General features: G+C 46.8%; 1 protein-coding gene across 1 annotated transcript; it reads right to left on the bottom strand.

The window, feature by feature from the left end:
• Positions 1 to 3,993: 3,993 nt before the first annotated feature.
• On the bottom strand, positions 3,994 to 14,239 carry LOC134198670 (protein borderless). Its single transcript, XM_062671593.1, has 9 exons — positions 13,274 to 14,239; positions 8,019 to 8,250; positions 7,664 to 7,945; positions 7,405 to 7,595; positions 7,100 to 7,318; positions 6,786 to 7,014; positions 4,969 to 5,175; positions 4,651 to 4,890; positions 3,994 to 4,357 (listed from the first exon to the last, which is right to left on the bottom strand). The coding sequence occupies exons 1-9, from the start codon at positions 13,469 to 13,471 to the stop codon at positions 4,161 to 4,163; spliced, it is 1,995 nt and encodes a 664-aa protein (XP_062527577.1). The 5' UTR covers positions 13,472 to 14,239; the 3' UTR covers positions 3,994 to 4,160.
• Positions 14,240 to 14,351: the final 112 nt, after the last annotated feature.

Genomic DNA, 14,351 nt, shown 5'->3' with positions numbered 1-14,351 from the left:
TTATCTCATAAATATATTGTGTTGTTTTTGCAGAACAAAAACTTCATATCTTAAAAAAATTAAAGAAAAATTCCATTAATAATTTAATGTAACTTAGACGTCAAAAATGAAGCGGGTTTTAAGTATGAACAATTTGGAGTTCCCTGGTCGCCATCATCACAAATCAAAACCAGCCACAGTGGGACGGGTTCCAGTGTTCCTGTCGTACGCCAAGGGGCAAGTCCACACTAGACTGTCGACATATTGAGGCGTGCGGCTACGAGCTGTGCTGTGGCTGTAGACTCTCACACACAGGACACACTAAGAGATACATTTCGGTTAGAGCCAAGGAGCACATGGGGTCTGCACAAATCAAAGTATCTGAACGCGCTCTAGTCTAGTGGTACTAAGCACTAACTAAACAGTTTATAGGATTTGATTAAAATCCAAATAATATACGTATATATTTTTGGGTTACATCTATAATAAAATGAAAACGCCCTTTATTGCCTTTGTGCTTTCACGTAGACCGGCGCGGCGCTGCGCAACTGGCGTACAGTAATGCGGAGTTTACATTACGAAATTAGTGTCATGCATGTTGAGCTCAGTTTCACGAAAGTAGTTTCGATATATGCGTGAGTAATTTCGTTAAAAAATTAGTGTCGCGAAATCCACAGTATCGCAGTAACCATGGCGCCTTCAGCATCAAAGCTATAATTTGCTATATTCAATGTAGCTAAAGAAATGCTTATATAGGTACCTATAAACTCAAGAAGGCATTAAGTAATAGCAATCGAATAGCGGCATCGCATTCCAACCCCGCAGTTGTTCTAATCCAACGAGGTGTATCTTTATTTCAAACCCTGTATACTCCCGCATTAAGTGCAGTCTCGTGTGGTTCAAATACGCATTGTATAGTGACACGTTGTTTGGCAGGCTCCCCGTGTCAGCGCGACGGCTACAACGGCACGTGTGTTCTTGCGAAGCACTGCGAGACACTCATCTTGGACTACAAGGAACAGAATTATCCACCGGTAATCATTTGAAGCAACTCATGTCACGCTGCTGCCGGTGGGGCGTGCCGTGAGTTCGCCCGGAAGGGACAACCATCTTGTTTATTTCTGAAGCCTCCTTCTACTTCCGCGAAGCGTTCGTTAATGCGTTCTGCCTTGAAGGTCAGAAAGGCCGTTGTGCTCTAATATATATATATATATATTTACATCCTACAATCTTTTCATTTATCTTTAATATATATATATATATGATATATTATTGAAACTCATTCTCATGTCTGAAAGTGTAGCGTTGACGACATTCGTATTATGATATTTGTGAGCTATAGCACTTACAACGTTTCTTTCTTTACAACCATAGAGGCCGCGAGCTTGTTCACCCGTCTATACAACAAAAATAATATCATCAAATTAACAGTTTGTTTGATTAGATGAATGGACGACCTCTCGGCCCATCTAGTGTTAAGTGGTTACCCTAAGGCCTTTCCAGTTTCACCAGGACAGGTGGGCGAGCAAAGGCTCAGCCAAGAGGGGTAAGCTTTGCTAACAACTGCCCGAGCGCCTCCGAAGGAGACCTAACAACTCAAGAGCAATTGTTTCGCGAATGAATCTACTACCGGATCGGAATCGCGACCCGCTGAGAAGATCCGGCGAGAAACTCAGCGAGCTGATTCATGGGTTAGGTTGCACGGCGAACTCTTTGTCGAGTTCGACGAGTACGGTTACCGGGGTCCCTAAGCCTGCTCCTAGTGTTAGAGCTGAAGGCGTCTAATGCAAAGGTTATTGGATCTGATGGATCCGTAAGGACGTGTCTAGGGCGTCGACGGTGACTGGCTCCTGCGTGATCAGGATTCGGGGAGTAGTCAGCGGCGGCAACGATAAGGCGATTATCATGACGCATAGTCTTATCGAAGTAACGTAAGCTAAATGGGTCGGCGGCCACCGGGGAATATCGTTAACGAATAAGCTAAATAGGAGGGGTGAGAGGATAGAGCCTTGCGGGACTCCAGCTGTGAGAGGTCATGGGGAGGAGCGGGTTCCCTCGACTCGATATCGAAAAGAGCGGTTCGACAAGAAGTCCCGTATGATGAGCACGAGACTATCCGGCACGCCCATGTTGAATAGTTTGAAAATCAAACCGTTGTGCCAGACTTTGTCGAACGCTTTTGCGACGTCGAAGAAGAGAGCTCCCGTGTATAACGGTTTTGGTCGATTAAGCCCCACAAGAATGTGCTCCGTGAGGCGGTGCACCTGTTGAACGCATGAGTGATTTGTACGGAATCCGAATTGTTCATCGATGAGAATGCCCTTGGATGAGACGAAGTCTCTGAGGCGTTTGTAGAGCAGACGCTCATACAGTTTGCCTACAGACATGAGGAGGCTAATCGGGCGGTAGCTCGTCGGATGATCTTTTGGTTTACCGGGTTTATGTATGCCGATAACGTCCGCTTCTTTCCACACCGCGGGAAAGATACAGTTCGCCATAGCGGCATTGAAAATAGATGCCAACATCACGATGAGTTGGACGGGTAGAAGTTTAATAACGCGGTTGGATATACCGTCGGAACCGGGAGCCTTGCGAGGACGTAGGTCTTTGATCAAGTCTTTAACTTCCATCGGGGTGACGGGTGGTAACGCATCCGAGGGTGGCAAGGAGACTCTGCGTTCTACCACACTGTCTACTAATTCATATATACTTAATAAATCATATACTTAATAAATCATTAAACATTCGTAATAAAGCTGCATTACAGTTATTAATATATGTTCTTCTGGCCGCGGTTTCGCTTGTAAGTAACTTTCCCAAGATGATTTCTTGCCAAATCTGTTTAATTTCATTACTTTCATAATTTAATTTCAATTTTATAACCTTATAAACGCGGCATTGAGAATATATCTATGTCGCCCACGTCGCAGTAAAGGGGAAAATTTTTTGCAATACAGATCTGTACATCACATTGTACCTACTATTTGTTAGCTTTGAGCGATGCACGAGCGAGTAAGTGCAAGTTTTAGGCACTTGAGAGTCATGAACAGCCAGTATCTGTGTCTCTAAAACGTGTTCTTCTTCTTCTTTTTCTCCACCTTATCTCACTAGGTGGGCTCGGCACAGCTAATTTTTCTCTTCCATTCTCTTCTATCATCTCAGCCGTCATCTCAACACTCACTCCTCCCTCTCTCATATCGTCATTCACACACTCCATCCATGTCTTCTTTGATCGACCTCTTCTCCCTCTACCACTGCTGCAAGGGCACTACCATTTCCATGCATCTCCTAGTCACATGCATCTTCTCTCTACGCATCACATGTCCATACCACGCTAACCGTCCGCTCTTTAATATGTAGATTACCGGGGCTACTTTCAGACTTCCTCTGCTATACTCATTCCTTATCTTATCCATTCTTGTCACTCCACACATCCATCTCAACATTCGCATCTCTGGCGCGTGCACTCCTCGTTCGTGCTTGACTTTCGTCGCGCAACACTCGGATCCATCCAGCAGGACAGCTCTAATGATCGCTTTGTAAATTCTTCCCTTGAGCTCCCTGGCTTCAGAGCGAAATGAAACGCATTCGAGTGTCGGTTAATTTAGCCACTTAATTCCTTATTACATCATTAGTTATGTATATTATACACACATAATATGGTGTTGCATCGGAGGCATCGAGCGCCCTACGTACACATATGTATGTAGGCGAGGCGGTTCTTTTTCTGTTTTTGTTCTGTTTATCTGTTCATCGTCAGAGTCATATTTCAACAAAAGAGATTCTCTCAAAAGTGGTTTCGTAGGTTAGTATGTATGAATGCTGCAAAACTAGTAGGTACTTACTTCTCGACAATGAGGTTGCACGCATACGCCGCACAATAGCGTGATTAGATGAATTGAAATGTGAAGCTTGCAGCATCCGATTGGGTGCTAACCGGGTCTTTCGCCAAACGAATTTCATTTATAGGCATTTGGATTTATTTTTACAGGTTAGCAATATGAAAATGAAAAATATACGATATCTGAATTTATTGATTTTAATAATCACATTTTCAACATTCAATTACCACACTTGTTTGACACATTAAAAAAAAACAAATCATTCACTACGTAAACTTAGTTTTTATAAGTTTTACATTTGTATGGAAAGTTAGTCACAGCGCGAGCCGAGGGGGCCGGTCAGCGCGCGCACAGGCGGTGGCGGCACGCGTACAGCAGCAGCGCCGCCGCCCCCAGCAGCACGGCGCCGCCCGCGCAGCCCAGCGCCGCGCCCCGCAGCCGCGCGTACTGCGGCACCGCCAGCCCCGCGCCGCCCCGCGCGCCGCTCGCGCACTCCACGCGCGCCCGGTACCGCGCGCCCTCCTCCACCTCGCGCACTGCACGCAATACGACAAACAACACGCTTAGCGACAACACGAAGGACCCATGCATTCGTCCCGGCGACCTAGCAGCTCACCAGCACACCCGAGTAGACTCGAAGACGGCGTCAAACTCAACGAGTTGATGCTACTCAGTGGACTCACTGCGTACAGATATAATTCTTCCGTGTGCACATGTCGGGGCTAGCGTTGGTACAAGTAGCACATAAGCGCACCACGACTGGCAGCTGGCGGCGGCCGCGACAAGAGCGCTGTCGTGCTCACGTACCGGCGCGCGTAGGTTGACTCACCGAGCGCGTAGTCCTCGTGGGTGCGCAGCGTGGCGAGCAGTCGCGGCGCGCCCTGGTCGAGGTACCAGCGCAGCGTGCAGCCCGTGTCGTCCTCCACGTCGCGCGCCCAGCGGACCAGCGCCCCCTCGTCGATCAGTCGCACCGACACCTCCAACTCTTCTCCCTCGAGGGGTACTGTGCCCGAGCTCTCGGTGACGGCCGCCACTGGAGCGTACTCGGACTTTTCGTTGAATTCGGAGCCTACAACGAGGAACGACATCAGTGAGCTACAATCGACGACGTCATTCGTAGGGTTGTTGGTCTAATAGGGGTTCTCACCAAAGGTTCGCACGAAGATCGGTTTGCTGAAGAGCCCGTCTCCGATGAGGTCCTGGGAGAGCACCCGCAGCTCGTACTCGGTGGCGGGGCGCAGTCCGACGAGCGTCGCCTCGGTCAGCCCCCGCGTCAGTATCTTCATGGTGCGCCACTCGCTGACGGTGCGCTCGCGGTACCACACGTTGTAGTCGACGTCGAGACCGTTGTGGCCTGTGACGAACAGATCAGAAACACTACTGTACCCGATGTTCCGCTCTCCTTTACTACTTCAATATTTCCATACACAGAAATATTCCGAGACGTCCAAAAAAAATACAAATTCATAGTTAGATAGGCATAGGCTATCGTTGCCGCCGCTGACTACTCACAGAACCCGGATCACGCAGGAGCCTGTCAACGTCAGATAAATAACCCTTGCATTAGAGGCCTTCAGCTCTAACACTAGGAGCAGACTTAGGGACCCCGGTAACGATACTTGTCGAACTCCGCAAAGAGTTCGACATGCAACCTACCCCCTACGTTGGCCTACTGACTTTCTCGTCGGATCTTCTCAGCGGGTCGCCATTCCACTCCGGTAGTAGATTCATTCGCGAAGCAGCTGCTCTGAGTTTTTAAGTCTCCTTCGGAGGCGCTCGGGTAGCTGTTAGCTAATCCTACTCCTCCTGGCTAGCCCACCTGTCCTGGTGAAACTGGAAAGGCCTCCGGACCACCAGTAATCCCTAATATAATAAATAAATAAGAAGCAACAAAAAAAAGATTATTTAACACTAAAAGTCCGACGGGTGGGGGTTTTGTGAGTTTTTGTGAGTTCGTTGTTCCGTGCTGTTTGCGAAGAAGATATGGAAATGATGTTTACATCGATTCGTATGAGGTTTTAATATAAAAGCGACACAATAACTAAAATAAAATAAAATACAAAATGAGTTGAGAACCGTACAGATAAACTAAGACTGACTATATTTTGGCGGTCGTCGTCGCGCGCGCCGAGGGCTCTGTCTCAGCGGGGGGTAGGGGGCGGCGCGGCGGGGGCGGTATCGCACGTTCGGATATTTGGTTCCGTTATGTTAAAACATAAAACCCTTTGAAGATTCAGAAAGCTTTATATATAATTTTAGATGAACATACGTCCATTAATATATTTGCTTTGCATAGGTACCTATATATAGTCTCCACGTCTCCTCAGAATTCCGTGGACCGCGCACCGTACCAGCATTTCGATCCTGAAAGAGCTCAACATCAAGGTGAGACTATCATCAATAGTCCAAATACGAATCCTCAAGTTCTTCGGGCACATCACTCGTAATGAGGACTCCATTGAGCGGTTGGTGGTGCAAGGGAAATTCGAGGGCAAAAGATCTCGCGGACGATCTCCAACACAATGGACCAACCTCATAAAATCTGTGACTCACTCCAACATAAATGATTGCTCTCACTCTGCGAAACACCGTGCCACATGGCGTCGCATCGCGAGAGCATCGGTATCGCAGGATCCGACTGATGCATGACCACGACCACTCTGTCAATAGTGTACGAATAGGAAGGAAGAGGTATATATAGATTTAGTGTTTAGTTTAAGTGTTTTTTTTTTGCTCTCTTCTTTTTTTTGTTCTATAAGACTTAATTAAGTAATATAAGTGAATGTATGTTTTCGCCATACTTCTATTTTGAGAACTATATACGCCTCCAACGATATATCACTGAGTCTTTTACAAATTCAACATAATTGGTTTGTAAAATGCCGATCGATGGTGGTTGAGAACTTTAAATAAATACATAAATAATTGAGTAGAATCAGTGAGAGCGTCTGAGGGCTGACTGACCGGGCACCCAGGTGAGATGTATGGAGTCGTTGGACGGCGCTGCGGTTAGGTTGTACGGGGCCCGAGGAGGCACGTTCTCGACGAGGAGTTCGGTCTCCACGCTCACGGAGGCGGCCTCGTTGCTGACGGTGCACACGTAGACTCCGCGGTCCTCCTCCGCCACGTCCACCACGGTCAGGTTGCCCTCGTCCACCGAGTGCCGGCCGTCGGGCAGGGAGCTACCGTCTTTCTGTGAACCAAGTATGTTCATCATCAGTACCTACTCCGTTTAGAAAGTAGCTTTACACCACATCCGTGTAAATAAAGCGACTGACTCTAGTCCAGCGGAGGAGCGGAGGGTCGTTGTGTTGATAGACCGCCACCTTGCAGGGCAGCGAGAGCGTGGCCCCGAGGCGCGCCACGTAGAGGGGCAGAGGGCGTGCGGCAAACGCCGGCGGTCGTTGCACGCGCACCCTCACGCCCGCGGACGGGCCCTCCGTGCCCAGCGCGTTGTACGGAGTGCACGAGTACACGCCCTCGTGCGTCTCGTCCACCTGCAGCGACCGCAACACAACGTCAAACAGACCAGCAGACTCGTGCCAGCAGGACAGATCGTGCTCAATTCCCGACAAACACTCACTTGGTTGAAGAGCAGACTACCATTCCTGCTGTAGAACACACCTTGGACGTTATAGGGATCGAACAGAAATCCATCTTTTTCCCAGCGCAAGTTCGTCAAAGGAGGGTTGGCACTGAAGTGGCAGTCGAGACTGGCCGGCTTGCCGAACGGGAAATGCCGTTCCTTCGGTGAGTACACTACTTTGGCTTTGTCTAAACAAAAGAAGAATTCGAAATGAAGACAATGCAGAAATGTGTGTGAAATATGTTTGAATACTCACAGTGGACATCGAGGAAGGCGCTGGCGCTTTGGATGTGACCGTCGGGAGAGCTCACACGACACTCGTACTCGCCAGGATCGGAGCTGGTCGTGACGCGCACCACGAGACTGCCGTTAGCAGCAACCTCGGAGCGCGCCGCGAGCTCCGGCAGCTGGTTCAGCAGGGCACCCTGCCTGTACCACTCGACCGCCGACTGCGGGTCCTTGGGTAGGCACTCGAGCTCGGCGCGCTCGGTCTCCAGCACCGTGACGTTCATGGGCGGCGTGACTATCAGGTTCCCACCTGACGAGCGGAGCGGACTCAGTCGAGGCGCGGTGCTTGAGGCGAAGGGGCGCTGGCAGCGCGATCGACTCACCGTCCACCTCGAGGCGGTAGTAGGTCCCGTTGTTGCGCGCGGGCGGGGTGCGGTTGGGGAAGAGGACGAGACAGCGGTAGAGGCCGGCGTCGGTCTCGCGCACGGCCGTCACGTTGATGGAGCCGCGCCCGAGGCCGAGCACCTCCCCGTCCACGCGACGCACGCGCCCGCCCCACCGGTCCGCAGTCTGCGCACTACCCTCCGTGCTGTACCACGAGAATATCGTCTCTCCCTGAACAAAACGTGGATACGTTGTAGGCACACTGATCAATTCGACAGATTACTTACCAGTTTTTCAATATATTAACACCTTTATTTACAATTTAACTGATCAGTAACAAGAATTGTCCAATAGTTACAAATTTCTTTTTTCTCAAGTTAATCGGATGCCGTAAAGTTAGTGATAATTAGGTTGCATAGATAATGGTGAAACTAATAAAAGCGTATTGAAAATATGGTCCATTCCGTCGAGCGCTCGGCAGCGACAAGTCTGCTCCGCTGCGTGCGACTAGGACACAAGCGCCACCGCGAACGGGGCTCCGCCGCGACCCATTCATCCGATTAATCTTATTTATCTTATTTTCTGCCCTTGCGAGCCACATTGTCCACCTGACAGTAAGCGGTACTAGAGTGGTAGCTGATGGGCGTAGCACCATTCCACGCGTCATTCGACCGTATAAGACGCGTGGCTGATCTGTGATACGGCCTATATTTCACCTCATTATGATAAAAGAGTTTGACCTGTCGGAATGATTTCTCCGAAAGCTTGACTTGACAAAGCTATCTCTGTCGTAAGCTACACCACGTGCTAGTAACTGGTATACCTACTGAAGTTAAAGAGATTAATTCAAACATAGATTTAAGAAAAAAAAGTACTATTAAATATATCACCATCGAAATAATAATCAACTAGGATGTTTTGTGCACATTTTTTGTCTCCAAGTTATAATTAAAACCTGAAGGAGGCATCAGCATCAGTCCTCAGTACTCCGATGAACGGCAGGTTTTAATCTCAAACAACGCTCCTGTAAAGCGCCTTATGTTGCGTGGGTTGATGCGAGCGTGAAGCAGGGAAAGTTTGATTAGACGATGATGATGCGGGCGACAAGTGACACGAGGATGACTAGGCCCGATGACGCCCGCGTCACTCCAGCGACGGCGCGGCGCAGGCACGCGGGGAGGGGGCGCACGTGTGTGGGTCGCAGAGCATCTTGTAATGGAGCACTCATTGCGGTTAACTGAGATAATGCGACGACCTTAATTATGCAATGCGGATCTCCAGCTCGCTCGCTCTCCGCGGCGCTCCACTCAGACGAACAACAACATTTAGACGTTCACTATTTATAGACCAAGCAGAGCCACTTGATGAACTTCCTCTCGCCGACTTCGCCGCGACCCACGGCGCTGACCACACGCGACCACATGCTGGACCTACGCCTTGTACAGAGACGATCCCTGGATGATCGTTTATTCAAATATTTGTAGAAGGGCGGGGTAACGAATTTGTTGTCGATTGAATTTTTTATCATTACTTGAGGTCCGTCATCCGTGGCAATAAGTATTCATTTTCCATTCTCTCGTCAAGTTTCTTGCTCTGTTGACTTTAGGGAGAGTTGGACATGGTGGCGCGAGGGCGTGTAGCACAAAGCTACATACGTAATACATAATGCAATTTCTTCGATAATATTGATTATTACACAAGAAAGTAATATTTTAGAATATTACCAGATCAACGAATTGTGTTCGAATAATCAAATAACTGAAATGTGCTAGAAGTGTTAGGCAATCGAGGAGCATCCCAGGAACTGTCATTTGCTTTCGTTTGCTAACGTCAAGAGAAGATTGCTAAATTGTTCTAAGACAACAAGCGTGTTTTGTGTACTCAATATTTCTCTTAAGTCGATCACCTATTCGCCCCTATGATGTCTGACGATGGTGTTAATAATGCCGTTTTTCCGATATTTAAGTAAAATAAGAAATGCACATACCTAATAAGAAAATATATTTTAAAAAAAACTACTAAGTTGTCCGTGACCACGAAAACTGTACAACTTTCTAAACGTCGGAAATAATATATTGACAATAAAAAAGGTGAAATTAAACCATAATAGGTAGCGGTTTTAATTATTAACCCGCTGAGTTTCTTTCGATCTTTGTTCTCAGAACTGTAGTCTTATTTTTGGAAGTGGTAGTAGAGGGAGCATGTTTGATATTCTACAAGTAGATATGTATTGTAGATATGTATTGGTGACATTTTTACCTATAGGTATACAATAAATGTTGTGTTAATATGTAGGTACATTTGAAGCAGAGGTCAGATTGCCGATGGATGATGTAAGACGGGAGCGCCGCCTATTGTCCGACCACACAATGAGGCGAGGCCTGCGTCCGAACTTGCTCTGCGGTCTCACACCGGGCGCAGGTATATACAACCGTAGAGTATTTATTACCTTCGAACCGCACTGGATTCAACTTGATACAAAAAAAAATACAGTTAGTCAACAATGAACAACCAAATACACCCCGTACTGGTACTCGAACTGCCCACTGGAACAAAACTTGATCAATACAACCTCGGTCATCAAGACGGGCGGTGTCTGCGGAGCCCCGGGTGCTGGCGGGGGCTGGCGGGGGTGGCCGCGGTATACTCACGCGGTGTGACACGTACCTACAATCCGTCCTATACTACTCGTATAATGCGTTAATATCAAGCGCTAATTAATGTCGTCTTCCTGTCGCCTTGGTAATCTGTTTGTCACGACTCATTCTCTTATCCAATTATTTTAATATAATTATATATATCGGGGCAACAATATTATAATTAGTTAAAATTAACTGTTTCCTTAACGTTCATATTACTATAATAGTTAACTATTATAAGTCCAACGAATGTAAACCTTTTTTACGTTATTCAAGAACATTCATTAATAAATAAACTAGCCCGCTTTTCTGCTATAAATAAGAGTGACTATTTGTTGAATTTCATCAAGTAGTTATATACCTCTTGTGAGTCCGCACGGGTAGGCACCACCACCCCGCCTATTTCCGCCGTGAAGCAGTAATGCGTTTCGGTTCGAAGGGTGGGGCAGTCGTTGTAACTATACTGAGATCTTAAAACTTATATCTCGAGGTGGGTGGCGCATCTACGTTGTAGATGTCTATGGGCTCCAGTAACCACTTAACACCAGGTGGGCTGAGAGCTCGTCCATCCATCTAAGCAATAAAAAAAAATAAACCTGCTGCCTTAATATAACGGAGAACTACTTAATACATAATTGTTACCGCTTATAGTTAGAACAGTAACTGCTGGCTAGTTATCAATACATTTCACGTAGGTACCTACATAACAAATATAATCTATACTATATTTAATATTATAAAGCTGAAGAGTTTGTTTGTTTGTTTGAACGCGCTAATCTCAGTAACTACTGGTCCGATTTCAAAAATTATTTCAGTGTTAGATAGACCATTTATTGAGGAAGGCTACATAACATCACGCTAAGAACAATACAAGTGGAGCACCAATAAATAATGTTTCAAAATCGGGTTTTTTTTTCCTTATTGAGAGCTTCCGCTGCGTGCGCTGCGGAAACGGTTAGTTTCGCTAAAATAATGTATTACAGAATTGTTCCCTTCCTTCCTCCCCTTTAAAAGATCTCAAAAAAAGTCCGCGACAGCATATGTCTATATGTTAAGGTTGGCTCACTATAACTTTTCTTATGCTAACCAAATTTGTTCTAAAATAAAGCATTATTTGTGAATATGTTTTTATGAAGATTATAGTAATCCCTATCCAAACAAATACGTTATTCATTACAACATTGAAACACCCAATTTGCTTCAAGATAGGCTTTGACAATTATAGATTTTTCTGGATTTCTCCAGGATCCCATCATCAGATCTTGATGATTACAGGACCATTCGGGAAGATAAAAAAAAGAACAAAAAAACGTTTTTTTTTATCAGAATTGGTTCAAGTATTTTCGAAAAATCGGTGAACATACATAGATAAAAAAATTATGGTCGAATTGATAACTTCTTTTTTTCAAGTCCAAGTCAAGTTAAATTGCTCCTTAACATTCTATTATTCAAAAATGTTTTCACTTTCTACGTAAATGAAGTCGCGGGTAAAATTTAGCATTATGCCAGAGTAACTATTCCACGCGGACGAAGTCGCGGACAATAGCTAGTGAGTAATAATTGTGGTTGAGAACAACCGATCGTGTCACAACAGACTACCACCACGGACAAATAGGGCCAGCGACCGCCGACCAGTCCTGAGAAGAACTAGCGAAACAAACTAACTAAATATAGCATGTACCTACTCTATTCACAATTTACTTTCTTAAATTGTAAAAAAGTTGTTAAAGACTGGGCTGCTCATTTGCAAATAAAACGAGCGATGTGCCGAGTGGATACAGTTAATGTATGTACGTAAGTAGGTGTACAGAAATTGGATCGTGTGTGTTATTATCCACACAACGCACGCCACTTCAATACAAGGGAATGGTTTTCGCGTGTCACAAACATTATTCAAGATTTAGATGTTCCAGTTTACTTTTTTCATAATAATTAACCTAAAGACAAAACTAAATCCCGCACCGGATCTACTTACTCAACGGGTCGCGATTCCGATCCGGTAGTAGATTCAACCGGAGTGATGCTAATACTGACCCTAGCAAGAGCAGTGCTTCGCAGAATCTACCACCGGATCGGAAACGCGACCTACTGAGAAGATCCGGCGAGAAACTCAGTGGGCTGTGTCTATGGGTTAATTCGCTCGTCGAGCCAGCCCTTCGACGAGGACGGTGCCGGTGCTTGTAACCTAAAAGCACCGTTAATGGATCGGGAGGATCCGTAATGACGTGAAATTCAACGAAGTACTGCTCTTGCTAGGGCAAATGGCAGCAAATTCTCTCAGGCCAAGTAGACCCGTGAGCTTCGCCTACCGGTCCAGCGAAACGAAGAGTAACCGCGAAGGCGGTAGCAAAATAATAATATCAATAAATGCGTCGAATTAGGCCTCCCGCTGTCCATGTGGTCCGGGAGAACTAAGCGGGACCGACATACGCGTCTTTCCTAATTGTATAATTAGGTAAATTTATTTGAAATAGGCATTACATAAAAAATATTATGTTGATTGTTGATTGTTTTTACTTTTTAATTGTCTTTATAGCTTACTTTCTGAACGTGTAGATAGGTATTGGGTAAGACTAGAAGTTCGATCAAACGATAGGGGTAAAGAATGAACTCACATCCTTGTCCCACTGGAGTCGATAGGGGATTTCGTGTCCGAAGGGGAAGTCGAGATGGCAGTTCATGACGGCGTACCCGCCGACGGAGGCGTGCAGGTGCTCTGCGTCGAGCGGCAGCAGCGAGGCGCGGCTCGGCGGCCACAGCACGGCGCCGCTCGCCATCAGCGCCAGTGCGGCGGGCACTAGCTGTACTCGCATGCTGGCCGGTCCGCGCGCGCCCAGCGACTGACTGACTGCGCGTCTGTGAGCGCACCGCGCGCCGGAAGCGCCGGTAATGCGCGCGCGCCGTTTATCTCTCCTTCGACCTCTTTCCGTTCTTTACAAAATAAATAGCCAGTTTAATTTCTGCTGCGACCTAGTGCCTGATTCCTGCTGGACGTTCCAGACAATCGTTTGACGCAGCGCGCACATTCATTTTTCAATTTGCCCTTTCCAATTGCGCAGTAAGCTCCCGCGTGTGAGCGTTTACTCCCTTTATTTGTCAGTTCTCTCCGTACTAGTTTGTAGACTACGTGACATTTGATGCGAAGTAAATTGTGAGTTTCTATTGCTCATTGTGCTCTCCTAGTCTTCTCTACCAGCCGACTTTCTGTGATTACATTTCCGAAGCCGCAATATTTATAAAATAGAGGTACTACTGGTAGTACTGGTGGGGGGGTGAGACGGGGGAAGTTTTTTTTTTCCTACCTAAGCTGATGGTTTAGAGAGACCATATTAGCGTCACCGAGCTAATGGGTGACCTTTTTTTTTTATTGCTTAGATGGGTGGACAAGCTCACAGCCCACCTGGTGTTAAGTGGTTACTGGAGCCCATAGACATCTACGACGTAAGTGCGCCATCCACCTTGTCCACCTGACGGGGCTTAGACCTGACGATATTGCTAACACGAAACCTAGCAACAGCAGTGCTTCGCAGAATCTACCACTGGATCGGAAATGCGACCCACTGAGAAGATCCGGCGAGAAATTTAGTGGAGTGTGTCTGTGGGTTCATTTACTCGACGAGCCCTTCGCCGGGTTCGCCGAGTACTAGCGCGGCCAGCACCGGCCAGCGCTGGTAGCCGCTGTGTGGCCTACGA

This window comes from Bombyx mori, chromosome 12, assembly GCF_030269925.1.
Source record: "Bombyx mori chromosome 12, ASM3026992v2".
Lineage (NCBI taxonomy): Eukaryota > Metazoa > Arthropoda > Insecta > Lepidoptera > Bombycidae > Bombyx > Bombyx mori.
This window is presented reverse-complemented; position numbering and strand designations above follow the sequence as displayed.

What these genes read in the sequence shown, in the direction of transcription:
- LOC134198670 (XM_062671593.1), bottom strand. Translation starts at nt 13,471, where the DNA reads ATGCGAGTACAGCTAGTGCCCGCCGCACTGGCGCTGATGGCGAGCGGC. An exon ending in CGCTCCTCCGCTGGACTAGA is followed by an intron (nt 7,015 to 7,099) that starts GTCAGTCGCTTT and finishes CTTGGTTCACAG; the next exon opens with AAAGACGGTAGCTCCCTGCC. An exon ending in ACATCTCACCTGGGTGCCCG is followed by an intron (nt 5,176 to 6,785) that starts GTCAGTCAGCCC and finishes TGTTCGTCACAG; the next exon opens with GCCACAACGGTCTCGACGTC.